General features: G+C 37.9%; 2 protein-coding genes across 2 annotated transcripts in view; both read left to right on the forward strand.

Moving 5' to 3' along the window:
* LOC134328783 (uncharacterized) overlaps nucleotides 1-27,555 on the forward strand; it is a 266,319-nt gene that overhangs the window by 203,553 nt on the left and 35,211 nt on the right. The window lies entirely within an intron of this gene.
* LOC134329107 (NACHT, LRR and PYD domains-containing protein 4-like) lies at nucleotides 9,428-27,093 on the forward strand. The gene is made up of 11 exons (XM_063010353.1): nucleotides 9,428-9,465; nucleotides 11,230-11,346; nucleotides 16,346-16,403; nucleotides 16,883-17,087; nucleotides 17,407-19,180; nucleotides 20,110-20,283; nucleotides 20,545-20,718; nucleotides 21,186-21,359; nucleotides 26,166-26,339; nucleotides 26,511-26,687; nucleotides 26,855-27,093. Exons 2-11 carry the CDS (start codon nucleotides 11,234-11,236, stop codon nucleotides 26,865-26,867), a joined length of 3,036 nt encoding a protein of 1,011 aa, XP_062866423.1. The 5' UTR covers nucleotides 9,428-9,465; nucleotides 11,230-11,233; the 3' UTR covers nucleotides 26,868-27,093.

Consider the following 27,555-nt stretch of genomic DNA (forward strand, 5'->3'; position numbering starts at 1 on the left):
CTCCCGACGGACAGTTCTGGTGGAAACAGGAGAGTTGAGGTGCACATTTAATTCTGCCGTGATTTGGGCAGCCGTGGTTTTATGTTTTTTGGATACAATCCGGGTTAGCACCCGAACATCCCTTTCAGACAGCTTCCTCTTGCGTCCACAGTTAATCCTGTTGGATGTGGTTTGTCCTTCTTGGTGGTATGCTGACATTACCCTGGATACCGTGGCTCTTGATACATCACAAAGACTTGCTGTCTTGGTCACAGATGCGCCAGCAAGACGTGCACCAACAATTTGTCCTCTTTTGAACTCTGGTATGTCACCCATAATGTTGTGTGCATTGCAATATTTTGAGCAAAACTGTGCTCTTACCCTGCTAATTGAACCTTTACACTCTGCTCTTACTGGTGCAATGTGCAATTAATGAAGATTGGCCACCAGACTGGTCCAATTTAGCCATGAAACCTCCCACACTAAAATGACAGGTGTTTCAGTTTTATTGTCCAACCCCTGTATATATATATATAATTTTTATATATATTAATGTACAGTATATAAGCTAAGTATGTTATTTGATCTCAAGCTGTGAAGAAATATATTATTATATTTGATATTACATATATATTATTTTTATATATATTAAAAATATATTATTATTATTGTGTAAGTGTTTATTGTAAACTGTGTTTAGTGTTATGTGTTTAGAGACCTGAATGTAATTAATCTTGGTTCTGTGCATAAATCATTATAAAGTGATGCGGCTGTGAACAGTACAGAAAGTGTCCTGTGTCTTTTTCCTTTTTATAATTTTCTATAATCCCCTCTCTCAGGGGCGTAACAAAAGCACGTCCCTCCCAGTCGATTGAACCCCAATGGACGAATGGACGTTTAGTCATAAACGAAAAGAAGAAGTTGACGAGACAAAACACGAAATATCTCAGGCTCATCCTGTCTGCAATGAAATACAAGTCAAAATAAATGTGAGGAGCTCTGTGTTTGTATTTGATATGCATTTTCCACACTGTCCCAACTCTTTCTGATTTGGGCTTGTAGAATCAGAATGTGATCTAAAATGTAACTGTACATTTTGTCAATAAAAATGAGACACAGCAAACATTGATTCAAAAGCAGTTTATTTAACTAAGAATGAAAAACACAATACACGAGTGGGCGGCATGGCGGCAAAGTGTGTAGCGCTGTCGCCTCGCAGCAGGAAGGTCCGGGTGGGGCGGTGCGGGTCCTTTCCGCGTGGAGTTTGCATGTTCTCTCCGTGTCCGTGTGGGTTTCCTCCGGGTGCTCCGGTTTCCTCCCACAGTCCAAAGGCATGCAAGTGAGGTGAATTGGAGACAGTCAGTTGTCCAATGCTGTGTTTGATATAAATTAAGTGTACCTTGTGTAATGTGTGTAACAACTGTTCGTGTCATGAATGGAACCAAAAGTGTAAAACATGACGTTAAGACCCTAATAAACAAACAATACACAAGTTTGCAAAAGGAAATGTACATACTAAAATGCTTTTAACCCAAAACACATCTCTAAATAATTCATTTCTACTGTATTGTGGAATCACTATAATTCATAAACAACTTAACATGAATCACACTAAATATCTTACAAGCCTTATGATCATCAGTGGTAATAAAACCGAAAAGAGCTCTAAAATACTCTAATAAACCTGTAAAAGAGAAGCACAAATAACGTTAGTGTATTTTCATTATAAAAATGATAAAAAACAAAACGGCATACTTACCACCTTTGAGAAACCTGAGCAACAAGAACCTGATAACAAGAGAGTGTTCCTAATAAAGTGAGCTGTTAAATCTAAACATCACATCTATGTGTAAAAATGAAGAAAGGAAGAGATTAAAGGGTTGCTCAGTATTTCTTCGTGGTCTGCAGCATCTGCCGGACGTGCCGCTTCAGAGCTCCAGCACCACATGAGCCAGGCCTTTAGGATCTTCATAAAGCTCCAGTGGCTGTGAGAAAACCACTCGGAGGAATTCAGTCAGCTGATCCTATTAACAAAAACACACACACACACACACACATTTCAAACATAGCATCACTGAGAATAAAAACTCTCCTTCATGATGTGTAACGTGGGGTGAGGTGAAATGTCGGACACTTTACCTGAAGAACCGTGAAGCACCGCTGGGCTACAGGCTCCCAGATCTCAGGGTCCCAACTCATGATGTACTGGAAAAGTTGGTCCAAGAATCCTCCATCCATCTTTAAAGATGAAGAATAAGAAACTCTTACTTCATGGAGATTGATCATAGATAAAAGCTGCTGAAAAGTCTCTTACAAACTCGGGCGCAGAGTCGTACAGGAACCAGCCGAAGAAGACGAGCTCATAGAGCACGTCCAGAAAGTTCAAGTGCAGCTGAAAGGAGAAAGTTAAAATAATAATAATAATAATAATAATAATAAAAGACTAAGAACAATCCTAATATGAATCCAGTTGTGGAACTTTTGGGGGGGTGGGGTGGGGGGTGTAGGTACCTCTATACAGAGAAACCTTTTGTTTTTACCTGTACCTCCAACATCTCCAGCTCGACTGAGCTCTGATTGGCTGCTCCTTTTAGGAAGCGAATCAGAGCCTCGTAGGAGAGCTGCACCTCCAGCACATCCTGTCCAAAAAAGAATCCCATTCTTAATACACACACCGCTTTGTTTCTTTAGGTCACTGCTTCGGGTAACCTGGTGAAGTCAGTCACCTGCTTGTTCAGAGCTGCTAGGTGCATCACCAGCTCTTTGCCGCTCACAAACAGCAAATTCTGGAGGTGAACGCTGGCCAACAGGGTCTGAACAGGAGATGAAGCACAAGGTCAGAACAGAAGGAAATCTGTAGGTGTGGTAACATCTGGCGATCGGAAAGACGGGAGAGCTTTAGGGTGCACTCACAGAGAACGCCTCACGGAGCTCAGGCAGCTTCAGGGCGACGCCTGTGATGCCGCAGTCTTGGAGGTGGCAGCTAAAGGACAATGTAAGAAGGAGTCTTTCTGCGAAACTCTTGTCGGCCATGTATAAAATACTACTAGAATGACGATCCTATACCTGATAAAAGGCACCTCGCTCTCCTCAGGAGACAGACTCTCCTCACTGCCCTCAGAGTCGGTCTCGGAATCCATGTCCGGCGTATAAAAGGTGGAGCTCTTCACGCAGTGAGCGGTGTCCTCCTGTCCATCGGTCCACAGCTGCCTGCAGTCCCTGGTCACCTCGTGGAAGCTTTGCTGAGAATAAAACAAATGTCAACATGTTGGACAAACCGGAGACAAAAATGCATCACATCTGGGCAGTGTCACGAATTTACCACACGGTCAGTCAGCAGGACATTCACCAGGGTCTCCAAGCGGCGACAGGACACAAATGCAGTCACCGTTCCAGAAATACTCTGAAAGGAAGATATTGCATAATTTAGACAAATGTGCACTTTTCACACAAGGTTTAAGGACCTGTATAGACGAGCTCTCACCTGTATGCCAGTGAAAGAAACCTCACCGGTGGTGTAGTAGGGGAAGCCCTGCAACTCAAAACACACAACTGCACACAAATCCTCGTCTAATCGAAACAAAGCTGGAACGTGAACGATGTGCTCTTACCAGATGATTAACACGGCAGGTGTCAGCAGTGGTGAACCACCACTGCTGGATCTCTGAGCCTTGTACCACGCACACAAAGCATCGTCTGAGCTGCACTGACTACATAAACAAACACAAAAGCATAGATTAGTAGTCATAAACCGGATGATACGTTTGTGTTACAGTTGCAACACTGCAACACATTTGAATACCTCAGACTGAGAACGGTGACGTTCGGTAGAGAGGAACCGGATGAATCTGCATGTGCTCTGCACTTCACATTTGGCAGAATGCTGTAAAATGACAGCACAAAGATCAGCAATCTTCAAAACAGTTTCATAGCACACATCAAACAATCTGAACAACACAAATTAGAGATGAGAGGGACCCTGATCCATCGCTGGGCCTCGACTGAGTTTTGAATTCATGGCCATTTAGGGCCTCCCATTAAACCACAACGCTTCCATTCACTAACAATGTGTCAGATGTAACGACCATGACATCTCTCCCATCCTGAACCTAAAACACAAGAAATACTACCGGAATCACGGATTCCTCTGTGGGCAGCGGGTCAGTGGCCACCAGTTGCCAGTTTGGCATGTCGACCTGAAAAATGAACACACACACACACACATATATATATACACACACAAAGTAAATATAAAGCCATACAATGTAATTGTAGTGTTACGGGCTTATCCTACATTAAACATACCTGAAGATCACTGGTCTCATCCAGTCTATCTTCGTAGTCTATAATAAAATCAAATAATAAATACATTCATGTTGTTTTTGTATCCATTTATTCGTGGTACAGACATTGTTAAAGCAAGTGGAGAATTTATACAGCTTCATAATGTATCATCTAAATAATGCGTGTTCTGAAATAGGGCATGTTTAGAAATCGACCGTAGGGTGTGCGACATTGGGTGTGTTTTGAAACACTTCGTGTTTATGTTACAATCTGGTTACAAAGTTGCTATTTACAGCAAATCACTCATTTATTCGTTCCTTTATTAGTTCATTAATACATTTATCTATCAGTGTGCGGTACAGAACTGCCTTTAGCCAACCAAAGTGAACAAAGCTTATTAGCTAACGGCTAACAAGCCGTAATACAGTCTATTTTATTGGACCTGACCTGTTTCTCCTGCTGGCCTGTTGCTGTCAATCTTTGAGTCTCCTACACACATACATTCTTCTTCTAGTCTAACTGAATTCCTGTATTGTTACAGTCACACACTGTTGTAACGTACAAAAGTCTTGCAGAACGTTTCTGTTTGTTGTAACAAGCAGGGCCATCCCTGAAATAGACGTTGTGCTCAGCTTCTCAGACACACTTCTGATTGAGCATTGTATTGTTTTTGGGGCAGTGGTAGCTCAGTGGTTAGGGCTCTGAGCTTTTGGAAGGTTAAAGGTTCAAATTCTGACATCAACGAGCAATCACTGTTAGGCTTCTGAGCAAGGCAGTAGCCCCTCTCATCTCCAGCTGTAGATTAATATATGAGAAAATATAAGAATAATATAAGATTATATAATTATAGATTAATATAAGAAAGTAAAACTTGCATTTATAAACAATCTTTATTTGAAATGATTATACTACTTTACATGAGTATTAAATGTTTAGACATCTTCATTTATTCACCCACAATGACACACATTTCTGAAACTGTCAGGGGGTATTAACGTGAGCATTAATTTAGGCGCAGTTGAAGCTCCAGGTGCATAGGGTGTCATGGCAAAATTCTGGCAGCTGTAGGTCATGATCAGTCATTAACAGAGATGAGTATAATATTATCAAAAACTGAAATACAAAACTTGGAATGAAAAATATCAGCTATGAACACAAGATATTAAATATAGACATCTTATCCATTAAACAAATCACACAAATGTTCACAAATCTGGGCACTCTGGTGGGGCAGCAGTATGCTAGCTAGAGTCTTGAGTCTTTGATTTAAGTCTCAGTGGTGCCACTGGTTTAGTCTTTGTGCTCAAAAGGCTCATTTGGCCACAGCCAGAAAGGGAAAGTAATTTGTCTTATAGCCTTATTGCCTCTACAACAGTGATTTCTACTGTAGGGTTAAGGTGCCAGGAAAAAAATGTGTGAAAATTCGTTTCACAAACATCTTATATTGTGTATCTGGTTCTTTATTTTCTTTAAATAAATGACGTTATTATTTAAAAACTGTATTTGTGTTTAGTCTGGTTGTCTTTCTTTGGTATAGATGCTGAATTCAGTCTAAAAATTCAGTGTAACTTGCAAACAAAGAATAAATCAAGAGGGAGCAAATCCTTTTCATAGCATTTACATAAGATTTATTTTAGACTTAATTCAAATGATAAACATTTTTATAATACATTGACTCTCTGATTTAGATTTAATAGGTCAGAGGTTTTAAGACTAAGTACCACTCTTTATAAACCAAACCCTGTAAGTTCTTCAGGCACTCACTTTATACAAGTTTACAGACAGCAGGCTCAGATGTGCAGTTACCACTTCAGTAAAAGCTGTGAATCTGTTTATTGTTAGATCAGATCTGCTGCATTCAACACATAAAGTATGAGGAACCTCCATCAGATCCACATCTAATAAATTCCACATTCATCATCACGATTACCACTGAGTTCTAGATTCTTTCTCTGGTATATACAGTGTATCACAAAAGTGAGTACACCCCTCACATTTCTGCAGATATTTAAGTATATCTTTTCATGGGACAACACTGACAAAATGACACTTTGACACAATGAAAAGTAGTCTGTGTGCAGCTTTTATAACAGTGTAAATTTATTCTTCCCTCAAAATAACTAAATATACAGCCATTAATGTCTAAACCACCGGCAACAAAAGTGAGTACACCCCTAAGAGACTACACCCCTAAATGTCCAAATTGAGCACTGCTTGTCATTTTCCCTCCAAAATGTCATGTGACTCGTTACTGTTACTAGGTCTCAGGTGTGCATAGGGAGCAGGTGTGTTCAATTTAGTAGTACAGCTCTCACACTCTCATACTGGTCACTGAAAGTTCCAACATGGCACCTCATGGCAAAGAACTCTCTGAGGATCTTAAAAGACGAATTGTTGCACTACATGAAGATGGCCAAGGCTACAAGAAGATTGCCAACACCCTGAAACTGAGCTGCAGCACAGTGACCAAGATCATCCAGCGTTTTAAAAGAGCAGGGTCCACTCAGAACAGACCTCGCGTTGGTCGTCCAAAGAAGCTGAGTGCACATGCTCAGCGTTACATCCAACTGCTGTCTTTGAAAGATAGGCGCAGGAGTGCTGTCAGCATTGCTGCAGAGATTGAAAAGGTGAGGGATCAGCCTGTCAGTGCTCAGACCATACGCCGCACACTACATCAAATTGGTCTGCATGGCTGTCACCCCAGAAGGAAGCCTCTTCTGAAGTCTCTACACAAGAAAGCCCGCAAACAGTTTGCTGAAGACATGTCAACAAAGGACATGGATTACTGGAACCATGTCCTATGGTCTGATGAGACCAAGATTAATTTGTTTGGTTCAGATGGTCTCAAGCATGTGTGGCGGCAATCAGGTGAGGAGTACAAAGATAAGTGTGTAGTGTGCCTACAGTCAAGCATGGTGGTGGGAATGCCATGGTCTGGGGCTGCATGAGTGCAGCAGGTGTTGGGGAGTTACATTTCATTGAGGGACACATGAACTCCAATATGTACTGTGAAATACTGAAGCAGAGCATGATCCCCTCCCTCCGGAAACTGGGTCGCAGGGCAGTGTTCCAGCATGATAATGACCCCAAACACACCTCTAAGACGACCACTGCTTTATTGAAGAGGCTGAGGGTAAAGGTGATGGACTGGCCAAGCATGTCTCCAGACCTAAACCCAATAGAACATCTTTGGGGCATCCTCAAGCGGAAGGTGGAGGAGCGCAAAGTCTCGAATATCCGCCAGCTCCGTGATGTCGTCATGGAGGAGTGGAAAAGCATTCCAGTGGCAACCTGTGAAGCTCTGGTAAACTCCATGCCCAGGAGAGTTAAGGCAGTTCTGGGAAATAATGGTGGCCACACAAAATATTGACACTTCAGGAACTTTCACTAAGGGGTGTACTCACTTTTGTTGCCGGTGGTTTAGACATTAATGGCTGTATATTGAGTTATTTTGAGGGAAGAATAAATTTACACTGTTATATAAGCTGCACACAGACTACTTTTCATTGTGTCAAAGTGTCATTTTGTCAGTGTTGTCCCATGAAAAGATATACTTAAATATCTGCAGAAATGTGAGGGGTGTACTCACTTTTGTGATACACTGTACACTGATCACTCATAACATTAAAACTACCTCTTTTTTTCCTTCTGTAGTCCATTTGTTTCTTTACATACTATTTTTTTTAGCTTTCACCCTGTTCTTCCATGGTCAGGACCACCACAGAGCAGGTATTATTTAGGTGGCGAATCATTCTCAGCACTGCAGTGACTCTGACATGGTGGTGGTGTGTTAGTGTGTGTTGTGCTGGTATGAGCGGATCAGACACAGCAGCGCTGCTGAAGTTTTTAAACACTATGTCCACTCACTGTCCACTCTATAAGACTCTCATACCTAGTTGGTCCACCTTGTAGATGTAAAGTCAGAGAAAATCACTCATCTATTGCTGCTGTTTGAGTTGCTCATCTTCTAGACCTTCATCAGTGGTCACAGGATGCTGCCCACGGGGCGCTGTTGGCTGGATATTTTGGGTTGGTGGACGATTCTCAGTCCAGCAGTGACAGTGAGGTGTTTAAAATCTTCAATAGCATTGATGTGTCTTATCCACTCATACCAGCACAACACACACTATCACACCACCACCATGTCAGTGTCACTGCAGTGCTGAGAATGATCCACCACTCAAATAATACCTGCTCTGTAGTTGTTCTGTGAGAGTCCTGACCATTGAAGAACAGCATAAAAGGGGGCTAACAAAGCCTGCAGAGAAACAGATGGACTACAGTCAGTAATTGTAGATTTACAAAGTGCTCCTATATGGTAAGTGGAGTTGATAAAATTGACAATGTATTGTTTTTTATTTTATAATGTTTTGGCTGATCAGTTTGTATATACTGTCAGCTAGTCTGATAAGTCTGATCTATCAGGGCTGTAATTGTTCTTTCTGGTATCAGATTGCTTGGGTATTTCTTAGTATTTGCAATAGATTAAATAGAGTGCAGTAAATAAATATAGTTTTACTAAGATATACTTGTAGTGCAGTTTGCTTGTGAAGTACAGATGTAGTAATAAATGGTATGATGTCAGTGTAGCCAACACAGTATTTACTCACGTATTTAACACACAATTGTTTTATTATCACAGCAACTTAACATTTTGCAGGAAGGAAAAATAGATACAACATGTGGCATGAACAGATGTTATGGCACATTTAGGTGTGTTTCTCTCTAATATTCAGTTTAGTAAATAGATGTAGTCTCCTGTTGATTACATTGTTGTTAATTATTTTTACTTGATCAAACATACGATTTGAGCAGAGGTGCACAAGTTTTAACAGAAGACTGTGTGAGAGGACAGCAGGTATTTTCTGACAAGTTGAAACAGAATCAGAGTTTGGGCGGCTGCTAGTTTTAGTGCAGCATTCACATGTAGAAAAATAGTTTAAATTTAATACGATTGCACTTCTGTGCTTTAGTAGTAACGCATTAAGACAGTTTAATCTAATTATTTACACAGAACAAACATGTAATTTTGAATCTGTATGTCTAACTCGAGTGTAGATTTCCATTGTACTCGCGACTTTGAACTCAGAATGTGAGAAATCTGGAGAAGCACTTGAATGCGGCATTGAACTTGATTGGTTAAAGTGAAGTGAGATCATTTAGTGTGGAGAGAAAGGTAAAGGTGTTTTCGAGATAATCGCGGTGAGTATAAGAATATAATACTGTAATATATAAATGTTATAAATCCGTATTTGATGGACAAATGTTTAGGATAACTTTTTATTACCTGATACTGTTTTCTGTACAGGAACTGTCTTAAAATGCCTGTTATATTTAACATCGGTATTTAGGCCTCCACACCAACACGGATATTTTACACTTTTTTCTCCTCTGTGTTTTTCTCTCATTTACACGAACTCATAAACCCACGATTAATGAAAACAGAATGAAGATTTCTAAAAACTGCCTTCTTGTTTTCGTCTGGATACTAAAGTGTAGCTTACACAGATGTTGTGACGTCAGCGTCGTGTTTACATACATGCAGGCGGTGGACAAAATAACAGAAACACACACACTATTAATTTACATAAATGAAAACTGTAATAGTTTATTACTATATAAAACAATACACATGTATGGGAGCATTACATCAGGAGTTCAGACTTTACTGAAGTAAGGTTGGAAATAGTATCTTTAAATGAATTTCTGATATTGTGTCCACTCATTTATAATATGTATGCTTATAAAGAAACCCATGATTTTAGTTCTGTCATGTATATCTACCTCTTTCAATTCTGTGTTTTTACTGAGCAAGATATAAATAAAAGTTGGGTGTTCTCACCAGCTGGATTCAGATTGTTTGATGTTGAATGGATATAAATTACATGTTTACTATTAATCTACATTTAATCCCACATAATGACAAAGTGAAAATAGTTTTAAAATTAAATGATAATAAAATTGATTAAAATAATTACAAATCCAAAATGAAAATCTCTTATTCACACATCAGTAAACTGGGTTTTGAACTAAGAGGTTTCAGTATGTACTGATGATTACTGATCAGAACTAAGTAAAGTTTACACAGACTTTCATAAACTGTGCTTTAGGACTTTTAGGACCTCTTTGATTGGACATTTTTATCCAATTCGACTCACAATTGTGACTAAATACAATCTGAGTAATTAAGGATTAAGGACTTTGCTCAATGACAGATTGGTGAGGGTGGGGTTTGAACCAGTAACCTTCTGATCAGTAGTTCAGTACTTTAACTTGAAGTGACTTTTCAGTTAAACATTTAATCAATATAAGTGAATAATATCCTATATGGTAAATAACCAATATAATCAGGTGTGTTTATCTCTGGTTATATTCTGTTCTTCTTTTGTGTGAGAGAGACAGTTCCACACAGTTGGACCTGCTAGTCATTGTGGAAATAGGTGATTGGTTTTTCAGCTTAAAGAAAATATTGGAACCAAATGGTAAGGGGACCTGTCAATCACTGTGATTGTTTTTCAACGTGGGTAATAATGGAAACCAAATGTTGTAAAGTGTGGGAAAGAGGGGCCCATGTCACAAACAGGATGATGGAATAGGGTCTGTATGTTTGTGTATAAAATAGGAGTAGGTGAAAAGAGGCCCGCCTAAGCCCACCTTTGTAAAGTTGGTATAAATAGAGGACCAAAGGCAATGCTAGTCAGGATGGCTTGGTTTGTTGTGTGTTCACTGTAATATGCAATAAATCTATACCTTTTCTGCTACTTCTGGTGGTGGTTTGATTTCTTTAGTTAAAGGATGTTGCAGGTTGAGTTTTTGACACCACAAACTACTAAGCTAACACTTAGCTATAGCTAGCTGTGTGATTACTGTGCCATGTCCTTGGTGGTGTTTCTCCGAACTGAAACATATAGGTACCCTTGTGCTTTTTATATAGTTTATTAATGTTTGGTTTTACCTGTACCCCAGTGTGATGGAGGGTACGAGACCTGATTCACCTGAACCCAGCTGTGTCTCCATGAAGAGTGACCGGTCAATGGATCCTCCACTTAAATTTAAAGATGGAGGATGTTCTACTGATCTGAGGTCAGTATAATCTCATACTCTAGTGTTTTTACTTTCAGTTCCTCTTGATAAAACCCAATAAACTCACTCATATAATCAGTTTACTCATAAAAATAAACTAATCAGCTAGGAATGTTTTAATAACAGTTCAATAATAGTGCTCAATTCTGTTCTGTATAACCAAAGTAGCTGCTGGTTAAACTAATTGTCTGACTACTGTGCCGTGTCCTTGGTGGTGTTTATCTGAACTGAAATTTCCAGGTGCCCATATGCTTTTTTATTTATTTTATTTATGTTTGATTTTACTTGTACCCTAGTGTGATGGAGAATACGAGACCTGATTCACCTGAACCCAGCTGTGTCTCCATGAAGAGCGACCGGTCAATGGATCCTCCACTTAAATTTAAAGATGAAGATTGTTTTACTGATCTGAGGTCAGTATAATCTCATGATGTGTTAGTGCCTTAGACCACTGCACCACCAAAGAACCCAGCTTTGAATACTTTCTGAATGTGAAAACTAAATAAGAACTAAATTAAGTTTAGAAAAAATTATCAGAGTAAAATGACTGAAATTATGAATAGGGATGCACCGATCCAACTTTTTCAGTTCCGATATTCGATACGATACATATACTTTGCATATCGGTTGATACCCGATACCGATCCGATACCATTGTTGAATTAATAAACCGTATACTTTATCATGTGGGAAAGACTTAAGGCATCAGGATTGACTTAAACATTACTAAGTTTGCAAAACAAAATATAATTAACACATAGGGCTGGACGATATGGCTAAAATTTATATCACGATATAACTCCTAATTTCGGTCGATACGATATAATTCCGATATCGATATGAATAATACAAATGTCAGAAAAACTGCTAAACACACAAAAATTGGATGGCGGTGCCTGCAAACCTCTTTTCTGGTTTCTGGCAAGAAATACAAGCTGAATACACCACTGAATTAGTCCTTTCATCTGCTTCTTTTTCAACTGTAGACCGTGGCAAAGCCAGACAGTTTTCATATGGGTGGCCAGACTGAGACCACTGCTCACACAGGGGTGGCACAGAAACAGTCTGATACCTCATTTTTTGTATGTGGCTAGTGGCTGTTGATCTAGTAGTGTTTTGGTCACTCACTCGTTTACCTATGGCAGTGAGTGCCATGTAGAATTACATCAAGCCCAGCATAATAAGCTTTTTATTTTTTCTCATTTTCCCTGTGAAAAACTAAAATATAGCCTATAACCTTAACAGAATTTCAAAGATATTCCTTTGCAATACTTGATCATCATGTAAATGCATGGAAAATAAATTTAAATTTTCTTTCAAAAATATAATACATTCTGACCAACACTATTAAGCCAAATCAGCATTGAAAATTGACTTTACTTTTAACAGCCTTCTACAATGTTGGGGCTTTTTAAAACTGAATATTCTATTTTCAATAGAAGTGTTATTTAAATGCTATTAAATTGTTTTTGAAAAAGAAAACCAGCCCAATTAGGAGGAAAACTGCCCAATTTGGCAACACTTGAACGCGAATATCCCGTTGGTGCCTTTACTCGTAGCACGCCACAACTAATAAGAAGTAATAGTAATAACTGGTATTAGTACTCAGTAGAAGTATTACTTCTGTAATTGTGTTGGTGGTTGACGTTTATGTTGAGTGTATTACTGCACTGTTTTGGTGGAAAACTACTTGCTTCAGGTGCGCTGTTGAATTGAGTCCCTGTGGAAACACCTGCGTGCAAAAATGCTTCCGCAAAAAAGTAACACCGGCAAAGCGCCCCCCAAACCTAGCGCGTGGATGCTCGTTCACTCACAGCTGTTGAACTCATTTAGCCGCTAATATCCACCGTGTTGTAGGTAGTGTAATCAGAGTGGTAACGCTGAGCACTGGCGTCGTGCCTGTGGCGTACTTCATCACGCACTGACGCATATCGATCGAATTTGTTTAAAAATCATATCACCGTTATTGAAACATTTTCTATCACGATATATATCGATATCGAATTATTGTCCAGCACTATTAACACAGATATAAATGTACTGAACTGCTATTTATTTGTCAATAAAATAATAAACAATTGTGCAGGACCTTGGCACAAGGTTATAATAGTTTTGGATTTTTCATTATAGTTTAGTTTTATTTCGTTGTGACTTTTTTTTCTCTAATTCAGTTAGTTTTAATTAGTTTTTAGAGTGGGTTTGCTAGTTTTTATTAGTTTTTATTATTTTTTTAATGCTTAGTTTTAGTTTAGTTTTTATTAGTTTTAGTATTAGTTTTAGTTTTTTTATACTTTGGGTTATTTTTCAGGTGCAGGATTTAAAAAGGTCAGAGTAAGTATTGTGTAATAAAAACTCAACAAAAGATACCATTTAAAAAAATTTATTCAATGAATGTTAAACAACCACCTGTCCACAAAAACTGTAACAGTCCACAAGATAGCAGCCTTAAGTGCAAAATGTGTGTAATACTGCAAATTACAACAGAGACGCATATTTCCGTGACACAAACAGCTCAATAAAAATAGTTTGATTTAAAATTTTCATCTTGATTAATTTTTTTTAATCGCGATTAAAATGTAACGTCTTTAACACGATTAATTAATTAACGCGATTAACGACAGCCCTAATAATAATAATATAAACTAATTCATGAGACACACATCAGGGAGCTTAATTTGAGAAAAACATAAAGTTAACTTTTGCTGTCATCATTTTGCAGGCTAACGTGGTGAGCAGAAACGGAATGTAAACATGACATGCCGTCAGGGACCAATCTCAGTCCGCTCCCTACTCACTCCCCCTCTCCACTCCGCCTCCGTTTGCGCGTTCACGTGGAGGGTCCCTCTGTAGTGGAGTGTTAGTGAGGAGGGAGCGGATTGGGAAAGGCCGGAAGCTAACGTAAAACTATTGGAGTGGAAAACATCGATTTCATATCAGTTCACAATGCTCAGAAATAAATTGACAAACACGAAAACGAAGGGTATTCTCTCTATAATTTTTGTACGTTTTAGTTAGTTTTGTAAACGCCTAATACAGTTTGTTAGTTATCGTTTTTTTATTTTAATTACCGTTTTTATTTATTTCTGTTAACGAAAATGTTTTTTCAATTATAGTTTTCGTTATTTCGTTTGTTTTTGTTAACTATAATAACCCTGCCTTGGCACAGCATTCAAATTCAAAATAAAAAAGGCAAACTTCTTAAAATATTTTAAAATAAATTAAATGTATCAGCTGAAACTGAAGTAGTTACACAAACAGTAAATCAATCTTATTTTTTAAATATGTAGTGTAAACTGTATTTCAAAATAAAATCTAGCAGCAGAAGAACCTGAGAATAAATGAATACCTTGGTACAATACAATTAGTAATCAAACACTGTGAACAAGCAAACATCTAGTGCAATTCAACATAAAGGGTGTGTTGGAAAAGCTAGCTCTCTCTCTACATAGACAGCATTTTACGTCATCCTGTGCGCTCTCCCGATAAGGAGGCTGTTCCAAATCCTAGATGCCTTAATATCCTCACTACTGAGGCATCTTAACATTTCAATGTTATTTTGGCTCAAGAACGAGTGAGCATCTAACGCTGCCTTAGTGATCAAGGCAATGCGGGTCGGGTGCTCTTCTCTCACAGAAAAATAAACATGGCTGACAGGGGGGAGAAACGAATGGAGTTATTATAAAACGTAAATAAAATATTACTGATTTTTAACCTGTATAAATTTGTACCCAGTGTTTTTATTTGCAAGTTCGGGCTTGTCAGGAAATGTAACGATTATCGGTACCTGAAGGGAGGTGTTATATTGACGTTAGCGTGCTGTGCTACCTCAATTCATTGGTTTTAATGGCAAGATGCTAAATGCTAAACCCGAAACCCGATGGAAGCGCTATCTAAGTAGCGCGTTCGAATAATATTGACTTATTAGAATCCTCTCTACTGAGGCAGCGTATCGGCCCCATGGATTGGCCTAATTATCCGATACCCGATCTATCTCATTTTGGTAATATCGGGACCGATAGCCAATCTTAATATCGGATCGGTGCATCCCTAATTATGAAGATCTAAAACTTCTAATAATTATTTATTAGCAAAGAGTAGCTGGTTAATTAACCAAATCACTTCAGAGACTCTTCTACTGATTTGAGGTAAAATGAACGTAACTCTTGAAGGACAATCCAGACTGTGTAGGACTTCCACAACCTCTTTGCTTAAGTCCAAGACTAGATTAAATAGCTGAGATTAAGTCTGCAAAAGTCAAATTCAAGATCAAGAACAAATAAGAGTGTGATTTAAATGTTAACATTTATTTTAATAATTGTAAAATATTGATTACTTATGTAAACTTTATGTAAAATTTATGTAAAATCAGATCAGCAGTGATCTGATCTACTTGGTGTTAAACAAACAAGCACTGTCAAGTGTCACTAATTTTGCAGACATTTAAAATTACATTTAAAACTCTTTTTTTAAATAGAAGATTACCTAAACTAAACACTAGTTAAGCTAGCTTGTTTTTGGAGGTAAGCCTTTATGCTTTTTGTGCATTTTTGACACAGTGATAAACTGCTAATTGTTTATTACATTTTTACCCCTTGATTAGCCAACTTTGCATCTGGGTTAAATTAAAACTTGTGTGGGATGTTTGGTTTTACTTGTACCCCAGTGTGATGAAGGGTACAAGACCAGATCCCAGCACTGTCTCTATGAAGAGGAACTGGTCAGTGGATGCTTACTGTAAGGATAAAGACTGTTTTACTGATGCAAGGTCAGTATAATCTCATGTTCTAGTGTTTTTGCTTTTAGTTCTTCCTTAATAAACCCATTAAACTCACTCAACTGGTCAATGTATTCATAAAAATATAGAAATCAGCTAGGAAATGTTTCAATAACTGGATGATGGAACATGCTAGTGTTCAGTACTGTTGTGTATATTTATTTGTGTTTTATAATGAAGACTGAAAAGCTGCACAATTGCTTATTTGTTCTTTATTATTAACAGACCAAAAAAGAAGAAATTAAATGTTAGTTACAGAGATCAGCTGGAATCCATATTTAAGGTTTGTATGTATGTATGTGTAATATTAATGATGATAATTGTCTAGGTTGCCATTAGTTACATGAAAACTGTGAGGGATTTTATGTTGATTTTGGATTCTGGACCCTCCTTAGATGTTGTTCTGTTTTTTATGGACTTGAATGTTCTTTATTTTTGCTATATGGAGTTAAAGGGACTCATTAGGGGTACCAAACACCCAACCTTCCACATTTTAATGGTTGAGACTGGTTCAGACAGAGGTCAAATTAAAACTTAAGCACATTTTAATGAACATTTACTGTTTATTCATTTAGCAAACTTAACATGTAGAGAAAAATAAAACAATGTGGCACACACATTATACTAAATGTATAACATCAACTAGTTTCAGTATAATATTAGAACTACATCATTCCTTATATAGTCACATCACTCACTCATCTCTCTTTATTACCTCATGGTGCTTATTGTGATGATCTGTTTCTCTAAATTCCTCAACAGGAACTTGAGCTCAAAGTCATCAGCATGTTAAAGAATGAGCTAAACAAGTTCGAAAAGCTCCTGAATGAAGATTACCCAGCATGTTCTGAGCAGGAGGTAAAGAATGTAGAAGATCTGAGGGGTTTTAGACAGGGGGCGCTAAAGATCACACTGCAGGTTCTAAAGATCATGAACAAGACAGACCTCGCTAACACCCTGCAGAGCAGTAAGAGACCTAAATACTTTATTTATTTACTTCTTTACCATTAGATAAAAACATTTCCATATTCATCTTGGTTCTGAAATCATCTAGGCTTTTTATTGGTCATTAGATTCTGTTATGAAACGTTTATTGAGCATCAGGTCACTGCATCTCTACAAATCTGTTTTCATTTGAAAATAGAAAATCCTATATTTAATCCTGTATTTAATCATATATTTAAAAATAGGAATTAATTTAGAAATTAATCTATTTATTAAAATATTGAATTATATACTGTGTTATCATGCAGTAATAAAATGATTTATAATCTTCTCTTTATTAGAACTGGTCTCTGAGTATCAAAAAAAACTCAAATCCAATCTGAGAGAGAAATGTAAAAGAATCAGTGAAGGAATCTCTCAGCATGGAAGCTCAGCACTTCTGAATGAGATCTACACAGAGCTCTACATCACAGAGGGGTGGAGTGGAGACGTCAATAATGAACATGAGATCAGACAGATTGAAGCAGCATCCAGGAGACCAGCAACACAGGAGAAACCCATCAAATGCAACGACCTTTTTAAAAACACGTCCATCAGAACTGTGCTGACTAAAGGAATCGCTGGAATTGGAAAAACGGTCTCAGTGCAGAAGTTCATTCTGGACTGGGCTGAAGGAAAAGCAAATCAGGACGTCATCTTCATATTTCCACTTCCTTTCAGAGAGCTGAACTTGATGAAGCAGGAAAATCTCAGTCTGATGGAATTTCTTTATCAGTTTTTCCCAGAAGTGAAAGGTTTGCCATCATTAGACTGTAATGCTTATAAAGTTTTGTTCATCTTTGATGGTCTGGATGAGTGTCGACTTCCTCTAGATTTTCAAAATAATGAGCGATTGTGTAACATAACAAAGTCAGTAAAAATTGATGTGCTGCTGACAAACCTCATTAAGGGGAACTTGCTTCCCTCTGCTCACCTCTGGATCACCACTCGACCAGGAGCAGCCAATCAGATCCCTCCTGAGCGTGTAGACCAGGTAACAGAGGTACGAGGGTTCAGTGACCCTCAGAAAGTGGAGTACTTCAGGAAGAGGATCAGTGATGAGAACCTAGCTAGTAAAATCATTACTCACATAAAGTCATCAAGAAGCCTCCACATCATGTGTCACATTCCAGTCTTCTGCTGGATCTCAGCCTCTGTTCTAGAGAGAATTCTGGATGAAGCCAAGGGGAAAGAGATCCCCAAATCCCTGACTCAAATGTTCACTTACTTTCTGATCTTTCAGATAAAACACAAGGAACAAAAGTACCATGGGAAATCTGACCCTGATCCACACCAGACCAGTGAGATGATACTGGCACTGGGAAAACTGGCCTCCCAACAGCTGGAGAAAGAAAACCTGATCTTCTATGAGGAAGACCTGACAAAGTGTGGCATTGATGTCAAAAACACATCAGTGTACTCAGGAGTCTGCACCCAAATCTTCAAAAAAGAGGCTGGGCTGCACCTGGGTCAGGTCTTCAGCTTTGTGCACCTGAGTGTTCAAGAGTTTCTGGCTGCTTTATATGAATTTCTCACCTTCATCAACAAAAACAGAAATGTGCAGGTGAAAAAAAACACTGAATTCTGTAAAATCTTTAGAAAGTCTATGTCTGACTTTCTGAAGAGTGCAGTGGACAAGGCCTTACAGAGTAAGAATGGACACCTGGATCTTTTCCTCCGCTTCCTCCTGGGTCTCTCGCTGGAGTCCAATCAGACTCTCTTACGAGGCCTACTGTCACAAATAGGAAGTAGCTCTTACAACAAAGAGGAAACAGTCAGGTACATCAAGAAGAAGATCAGTGAGAATCCCTCTCCAGAGAAATCCATCAATCTGTTCCACTGTCTGAATGAACTGAATGATGATTCTCTAGTGCAGGAAGTCCAACAATATCTGAACAGAAGAGGTTTTATTGATCGCGATGAACTTTATCTGTCTCCTGCTCAGTGGTCAGCTCTGGTGTTTGTGTTGCTGAACTCAGATCAGAAGCTGGATGAGTTTGATTTGAGTAAATATTATCCATCACATAAAGGTCTTCTGAAGATGCTGCCAGTGGTGAAAGAATCGAGAAGAGCTAAGTGAGTCATTTATTGACATATGATTCAAGGGTTCATCACTTCTGATTAACCCTTGTATGGTGTTCAGTTCTGTTGGACCCATTTTCATTGTTTACCAATAGAAAAATGATTCTATTCATTATTATTTAAACTTCAGACCTTTTGCCTTTGGCTCATTTTGTGTGAAGAACATATAAAACAACACATTTTTAATAAGGTCACACTGTACAAACAGAGGAGAGACAGACAGACACAGCATACATGCATCAAATGAATGTATGCAACACACACATACACAGAGTAAAGCTGAGCCTCATGTGTTGTATAGGCTGCATGAATAGACTGTGTTCAATGGGACTGATGTGTTGACTGATATAGATTCTGTATCTGTTCAGGCTAGTTAGCCTGACAAATGTTTTTTAAGGTTGTTTCATTTCGATTTGTTTAAAGTGAACCATATTTCCACCAGACCCACAAACATTGGCTAAGTAACAAAACTATAAACACCATACAAGAATTAACAATGTACAAGAATGTACAAAACTGAGAAAGTGCAGAACTACAGTGTTGCAGTCTGATCCCAAAATGTGTCTGAAATTTACATCTAATTTAGTAACTTAAATAATAATGTTAACTGTTTCTGCACCACCTACTAACTTACACTCTGCTAATTATACTAGTATAATAAGTATAAAATCTGATGTTAAATGGTGGAAATAATCAACCACAGATCTCCAAAAACATCAGGACTAAATGATGAATGCAAGTATTATACAAAATGTGGAATTTCACCTGAAAGCAGGAGCAGAAGTATTTGTACCTCTAACCCTAAAAATGCGTAGCTCCACCCCTTTGTAAATCAGTACAGTAAAGCAATCCTGCTGTTGGTTGATTCATTAATTCAAATGTTTTCACCAGCAATGTAGTCTGATCTAATTATTTCTCTCCAGGTTGTGGTTCTGTATGCTAACAGAGGAAAGTTGTGAAGTTCTGTCCTCAGTTCTCAGTTTAAACTCCTCCAGTCTGAAACATCTGAACCTGAGTTACAATAAACTGAAGGATTCAGGAGTGAAGCTGCTCTCTGCTGGACTGGAGAATCCACACTGTAAACTGGAGACACTGGAGTAAGATCTTCACGTTCACAAACTTTTATACACATTCATTCATTTATAGTAATCACTTCATGCTGGGAAACAATCAGCATAAACAAATAAACCATCTCAGGGCGACACACACACACACTTTTAGAGACATGATTGTTAATTTAGCATCTTCAATTCAACTGCTTTCACTTTCATCTGCACTGCAGTCTGGGTAATATTATCAGATCTGCTACTTGGATTCCACCTACTGCTTTTCTGATCGATCTGATTATTTCTCTCCAGGTTGTGGGAGTGTGATCTAACAGAGGAAAGTTGTGAAGTTCTGTCCTCAGTTCTCAGTTTAAACTCCTCCAGTCTGAAACATCTGAACCTGGGTAACAATAAACTGAAGGATTCAGGAGTGAAGCTGCTCTCTGCTGGACTGGAGAATCCACACTGTAAACTGGAGATACTGGAGTAAGATCTTCACTTTTACACTGTAGATACAGAAGATCTGTTCTAATTAAAAGCATTCCACAAAATGAATTTAGTGGAAATTGTTTAGGACTCGTCAGAAATGTCATACATCACCACACCCTAGCAGGATTTCTTTTACTTCCTTTTCTTTTCAGGAATAAAATGATTTTGTTATTATTCATGCACCAACACAGAGCCACAGTTAGTGGAAACAGATTAGTTTTTTAAATAACTGTACAATATTACATATATATTTGGTTGTGTCAAATACAGTGAACAGTGGAAAGTTTAAGAATTATTAAATAAATGAACATTTGACAAATAAATAAATAAAACAATTTAAAGTGTTACTCCATATTAGACTCTACAGTATAGAGTGAACATTTTATACATTATACAGAGCTGAAACTGCAGTTTTGTGTTTGTAATGAGTAAAGGTCAAATACTGATCTATTATTTCTCTCCAGGTTGTTTGGTTGTGATCTAACCGAGAAAAGTTGTGAAGTTCTGTCCTCAGTTCTCAGTTCAAACTCCTCCAGTCTGAAACATCTGAACCTGGATAACAATGAACTAAAGGATTCAGGAGTGAAGCTGCTCTCTGCTGGACTGGAGAATCCACACTGTAAACTGGAGATACTGGGGTAAGATCTTAACTTTTACACTGTAGATATAGAAGATCTGTTTCACTCTGAAGCATCATTTGAATAAAAACAACCTTAGCGGTTGTTGTATGGGATTCTTCATACTTCATCACATCCTAGCACGGTTCTTCTTTTTTTTTTTTTTTTTTTTTTTTTTTTTTTTTTTTTTTTTTTTTATATTTTATATAGAAAAATATATAACAAAGATAACAACAACATACATAACAATACAAACTACAAAAAGGGTGCCCTCGGACACAAGTGCTTTAGACTAGGTATCAAATAGATAATGAATTTAACTGGGTCTGACATCAGTCTTAGGCTTAACTTAAATTATCAAGAAAAGATCCCCAAGTGCTCCAGAAACGTTTTTGTGCTATTAGCTCACTACAATGTAATTGATCCATTTGTATGATAAACAGCATCTTATTCAACCATCTTTTAAAACGTGGAGCAGTCAGAGACCTCTATGACAAAAGCATGACCTTTTTGGCTGCAACCATGCCAGCCATCAAAGCCACTGCTGTGTAGAGGGTAAGAGGAAGGTTCTATCAGAATACCCAAAAATAGCTAGATTGTGATCTGGGGCAATATCTACTTTGAAGGCATTTGAAAAGCAGCTGAAGATATTAATCCAGTAATGTACCATTGGGCAAAACCAAATTACATGGGACAGTGATCCCTCAAACACGTGGCACCTATACATTTTGAGGAGACTGATCTGTATATTTTATTTTATTTTGTTTTACAATTATAAAACCTGTGAAGCAACTTGAACTGAAAAGGCCTATATCTAGAGTTTATAGAACAACAATGGGTTCTAGATCAGCAAGTTTCTTCGGATATTGTTTCTCCCAGCTCAGTGGACCATTTTTCTTTCAGGTGAGCAGTGCTTACTGGTAAAGTAAAAGCAGAGACAAGTTGAGAGACTAGATGTCTAGAATCTGTATTTAAAACAAACTGTTCATGTAGTGTATGCTCTTCCAGCATTTCCGGGAAGGATGGTGTATCGTAGCGGAAAAAATGAGAGTGGGAGAGACAAAATTTTTCTTTAAGTTGAGCAAAAGATGCAAAACTGTTGTCTATATATAGGTCCTTAATGCACTTAAGACCATTCTCTCCCCATGTCGAAAATGTGTTATCAAGTTGTGATGGAACAAAATGGTGATTATAAGCAATTGAAATGTATGTGGAAATCAATGGTGAAGAGAGAAAACTTTTCATTTGATTTAAAATCTTCAGAGAGGTTCTTACCACAAAATTATTGCCAATCGTTTAAGTCTCAACTCAAGTTTAGTCTTTGAAAACAAAATGGTGCAAAGTGAAGGCACAGACAGGGTTTTAATTTTAAACCACAATAGAGAAGTCTCAAGCAGTTGTTCTCCTGGAACCACCCATGGCCAGTAGGTGAGTGCTCTAGCGTTAGCTGCCCAATAATAGTGTTTAAACACAGGTAATCCTAACCAACCTACTGGGGTAGACTTTTGTAGATGCCTTTTTGAAATACGTGTTATAATCCCAGACAAAAGATAACACAATTGTGTCTAGCTGTGTAAAAAATGCCACTGGGAGATAGATAGGGATATTTTGAAAAAGATCTTAAAATAACCATTTTGATAGCATTAATATGTCCAATCATTGATAAGGGAAGTAACCTCCAGCTTTTGATATTTGCTTTTAATTTGTCAATCATATAAAGAAAGTTCAATTTAAACAAATGATTAGGATCTTTCTGTACTTTGATGCCAAGATGTGTAAAGTGGTCATCTATTTTAAATGGTAGTGATTTCAGAAAGCTGGAACTGAGGTTCTTAGTAATGCACATAAATTCACTTTTACTCCAATTTATAGTATATCCTGAGAGTTTGCTGAATGAATCTATATAACTTAATACATTAGGCACAGAAACAGCCGGATCCAAAATGAACAATAGTAAATCATCCGCATATAGATTCACCAAACTTTCAATGATCAATGATTTCTAATCCCTATTGCCAGTGGTTCCAACGCTAGATCGAAAAGAAGTGGCGACAGTGGATCGCCTTGTCGAACCCCACAATGTAATTCAAAAGGGCTGGAAAGGTCCGCATGGGATAGAACAGATGATGTTGGGCAAAGATAAAGCATCCTAATCAATGTAATGAAAGGGTCACCAAACCCAAATCTTTTGAATACCTCAAACATGTATGGCCATTCTATCTGATCAAACGCTTTTTGTGCATCCAAGAAGATGATGCCAGCTGTATCATCTTTTATTTTGTCTGAATAAAGAATATTAAAGAGCAGACGTACATTGCCAAATGAAAATCCATCTGGAATAAACCCTGTCTGATCTGGGTGAATTATCTTTGAAATATGCTTTCCCAATCTAAGAGACAACACTTTCGTCAACACTTTTTGATCAAAATTTAAAAGAGCAATCGGCCTATAGGAGGCAGGGTCTGATTCGTCCTTACCCTTTTTCAATAATAGAGAAATGTTTGCTTCATATAAAGAATTGGGGAATTTCTTGTTTTTGATAGAATCGTTTATCATTCTTAACATAATTGGGGCAAGTTTATAACGAAAGGTTCTATAGAACTCACATCCAAATCCATCCGGACCAGCAGCTTTACCTGCTGGAAAAATTAGAATAGCTGTTAAGATTACAGTTTCAGAAAATGGGGAGTCCAAATCATTTTTACAGGCCTCTGGTAGCTGTGGGATGTCCAAACTGTCAACATATGTACTAAATTCTGTATCACTTACCCGGATATTTGTAGCATATAATTCTTAATAAAATTCCCTAAATCGATTGTTTATCTGTTTTGAATCAGTGATGAGAACACCAGCCTTAGATTTAATCCTGTGAATTGCTTGTTTGGCTTGTATTCCTTTTAACTGTCTGGCCAACAGCCTTTCAGGTTCATCTCAGAGTTCGAAATACTTGTGTTTTAATTTAAGTAGAGGATTCTCTACATGCTTAGTAAGGATCGAATTGTATTTATACTTAAGTTTAAGAATTCGATTGTAGTCTATTGTAGTCTGATTGTGTGAGGGAAGCTATAAACTTGCTTAAGGATTGGGAGTTCTTTTTCAATTTCCAAAAGACGACTATTATTAGTTAATAATATGACCTCTCATAACAACTTTCAGGGATTCCCACAAAGTCGAATCTGCATTGTCATTAGTCTCAATGAATTCATTAAGCTTTAAAGTGATACATTTCATGAATGATGAATCTTTAAGCAAATTAAAACGCCACTTACAATTTTGCTTAGGGAGAGTAAATTGAATTTGAAGAGTAACTGGGCAGTGATCAGAAATTAGAATGTTGTTATATTTGGCATCAACAATATTGGATATAAGTCCAGAGCTTATGAAAAAATAATCTATCCTGGTGTATGATTTATGAACATTATGACTGAAGCTATTGAAGGTGGAGGTTTCTGAGAGAGTCTGTCCATAAATGGATCCAGATAACAATTAAAATCCCCACCCATTATGACGTTTGTGAGATTGTGGTCTGGAATTGTGACAAACACTTTACGAAAAAAACTGGGATCATCAAAATTGGGACCATGTACATTGATCAGTGTCAAAGGAAAAGAGTTTATATGTCCTAAAACAATAATGTACCTGCCCTGTGGGTCAGAAATAACAGAATCAGAATGAAATGGAATATTTTTACAAAAAGAGTATAGCAACACCTCTAGCTTTGGACGTAAAGGGTGCCTGAAAAACTTGAGACACTCAGCCAACTCTCAATCTACGCCGATGAATGGGATTTGTGTGGGTCTCCTGAAGAAAAATGATATCAGCCTTTAGCCATTTCAAATGTGAAAATACTCTGCCTCTTAACAGGATGACCTTTTACATTCCAAGAGACAAATGTGATACCACCCCCATCATTATTAGTTAGATGAATCTAGAGAATAGATGTGAAAAAATATATTCTGCAATAGCATACACACACAAAAATAAAACATAGGTGAGATGTTAACAAGTAAGCACTCTAACAGTAACTAACCCCCTAAAACACCCCAAAAACACCCCAGTTAGCTTCTTCCAAAAGAAGCACTGAATTAACCCGTATAGACAGGAACACTAAGCACACAGTAGCAGAGAAAGGAAAAAAAACCCTAACAAGGCTAAAGCTACCCTACACCACATACAAACATATGCAATTCAAATTCAAAATCCGTAAACAGTCCAAGGTAATACACGGGTTATCCAAATATACAAGAAAACAAATCCAAATGGGGTCAAGAGAATACTCACAATCAGGAAACAAAATAAACAAGGTCATTCACAAAAATCAGAAACACACTAGAAATCACTCAGATTTACCAGCAATGCCAAACAAGACTTCACAACATGTGTTTGTACATGTGAGGTATTTATACCCTCACAAAATGGCCACCAAACAGGAAGTGGCTGCACTTCCGATTCCCTCTCTCTGATTATAAAGCATCCATAATTAAACTAGAACTGAAATCCCAGGTTCCATTGGTTGGTGTTTGAGAGGGTTTTTGGTTTTGAATGTGTAGATGTCATAGTGTGATTGTTGCTAAATGATCTAATGAACAGCTAACAGAGATCTACTGAAGTTCCCACATGTGAATTTTGAAAACCCACTTTAAGTCTGAAATCATATTTTACACTCATTTTGAAATGATTGTTGATTCAGCATCATCAATTCCACTGCTTTCACTTTCTTCTGCAATGCAGTCTGGGTAATATTATCAGATCTGCTGCTTGGATTCCACCTACTGCTGCAGGGTGACGTCTTTAATTTCTCTGATTGATCTGATTATTTCTCTCCAGGTTGTGGAATTGTGATCTTACAGAGGAAAGTTGTGAAGTTCTGTCCTCAGTTCTCAGTTTAAACTCTTCCAGTCTGAAACATCTGAACCTGAGTTACAATAAACTGAAGGATTTAGGAGTGAAGCTGCTCTCTGCTGGACTGGAGAATCCACACTGTAAACTGGAGATACTGGGGTAAGATCTTCACTTTCACACTGTAGATACAGAAGATCATTCATACAGAAACTGTTATTGATGTGTGTAGGATTTCTCAGTGATGTTGTCTGATTGTGGATCTGAATGGAGATGGAGGAGGAGGTGGGAGAAGATGATGTCTTATTTTTATTAAATGATTTTCTTCTACAGTTTAAACACCTGCAGTATTACAGATGAAGGTTTTACTGCTCTGGCTTCAGCTCTGAAATTAAATCCATCATCACGTCTGAGAGAACTGCAACTGAACGAAAATCATCCAGAAAAATCAGGAGTAAAACTGCTCAAAGATCTACAGGTGGATCCACAATGTAACCTGGAGGAACTACAGTAAGTTACTGTTGCTTTATACACAGACACACCTGAACAATGAATCATGTAAAATGTTCTATCATTGTTCCATGTGTGTGTGTGTGTGTGCTGGTGTTTACTGGTTCTGATTGTGTCGAGTCTGATAAATGACTGAAACATCTGATCATGTCTGATCTCTTCTACAGCATCATATTCTAACACATTAGATTATGAGAAAAAGATGAAGAGCAGAGAAGATAAACATCATCTACTCTTCACACTGGGATTCTACATTCTACTGTGTTCAGCTTCTTACTGCTCAAATCTGTAAACATGCTTTCTGTATAACTGTATAATCCTCTCATGACATCACTTCCTGTACAAGATCAACACTCATAAACCCATTTTGAGGTGCTGATGGACCTTCATGTCCTCCCTGTATACATCAGTACTAAAGCAGTGAGTTTGGAGAGTCCATCAGGTGTCTGGTACCATCTGTACTAATCTGATAGACTGAACACTCAGCACCTGGTACAGGTGAGTTTGGAGCTGGGAAATGGGGTGAGGGTCTATGAGGACTGCTTTAGAAAACCCTGCATTAGCTTGATGCATTAGCATGCTGTTCACTATCTGCCTTGATCACGAAGGCAGTGTCGGATGCTCACTCGTTCTTGAGCCAAAATAACATTGAAATGTTAAGATGCCTCAGTAGTAAGGATATTACTCTCAACCAGAGAAAACACTCTCAACGTTGTCATGGTGATGGTGGACGCTGGCGCATTTGGCTGCCGCTACCGTTACCGTATTTTATTGTATTTTTATCGTTTTTCGTTTTCATCTTTTTACACACCTTGTGGCTCTATTTCTTTTATGTTACTTTTGATACTTTCATTTGTTCTTTTGATAC

This window comes from Trichomycterus rosablanca, chromosome 15 (genome assembly GCF_030014385.1).
Source record: "Trichomycterus rosablanca isolate fTriRos1 chromosome 15, fTriRos1.hap1, whole genome shotgun sequence".
Classification (NCBI taxonomy): domain Eukaryota; kingdom Metazoa; phylum Chordata; class Actinopteri; order Siluriformes; family Trichomycteridae; genus Trichomycterus; species Trichomycterus rosablanca.

Coding starts and splice junctions, on each gene's coding strand:
- LOC134329107 (XM_063010353.1), top strand. CDS start 11,234: ATGGAGGGTACGAGACCTGATTCACCTGAACCCAGCTGTGTCTCCATG. Junction 11,347..16,345: donor GGATGTTCTACTGATCTGAG/GTCAGTATAATC, acceptor TATTATTAACAG/ACCAAAAAAGAAGAAATTAA. Junction 19,181..20,109: donor AAAGAATCGAGAAGAGCTAA/GTGAGTCATTTA, acceptor ATTTCTCTCCAG/GTTGTGGTTCTGTATGCTAA.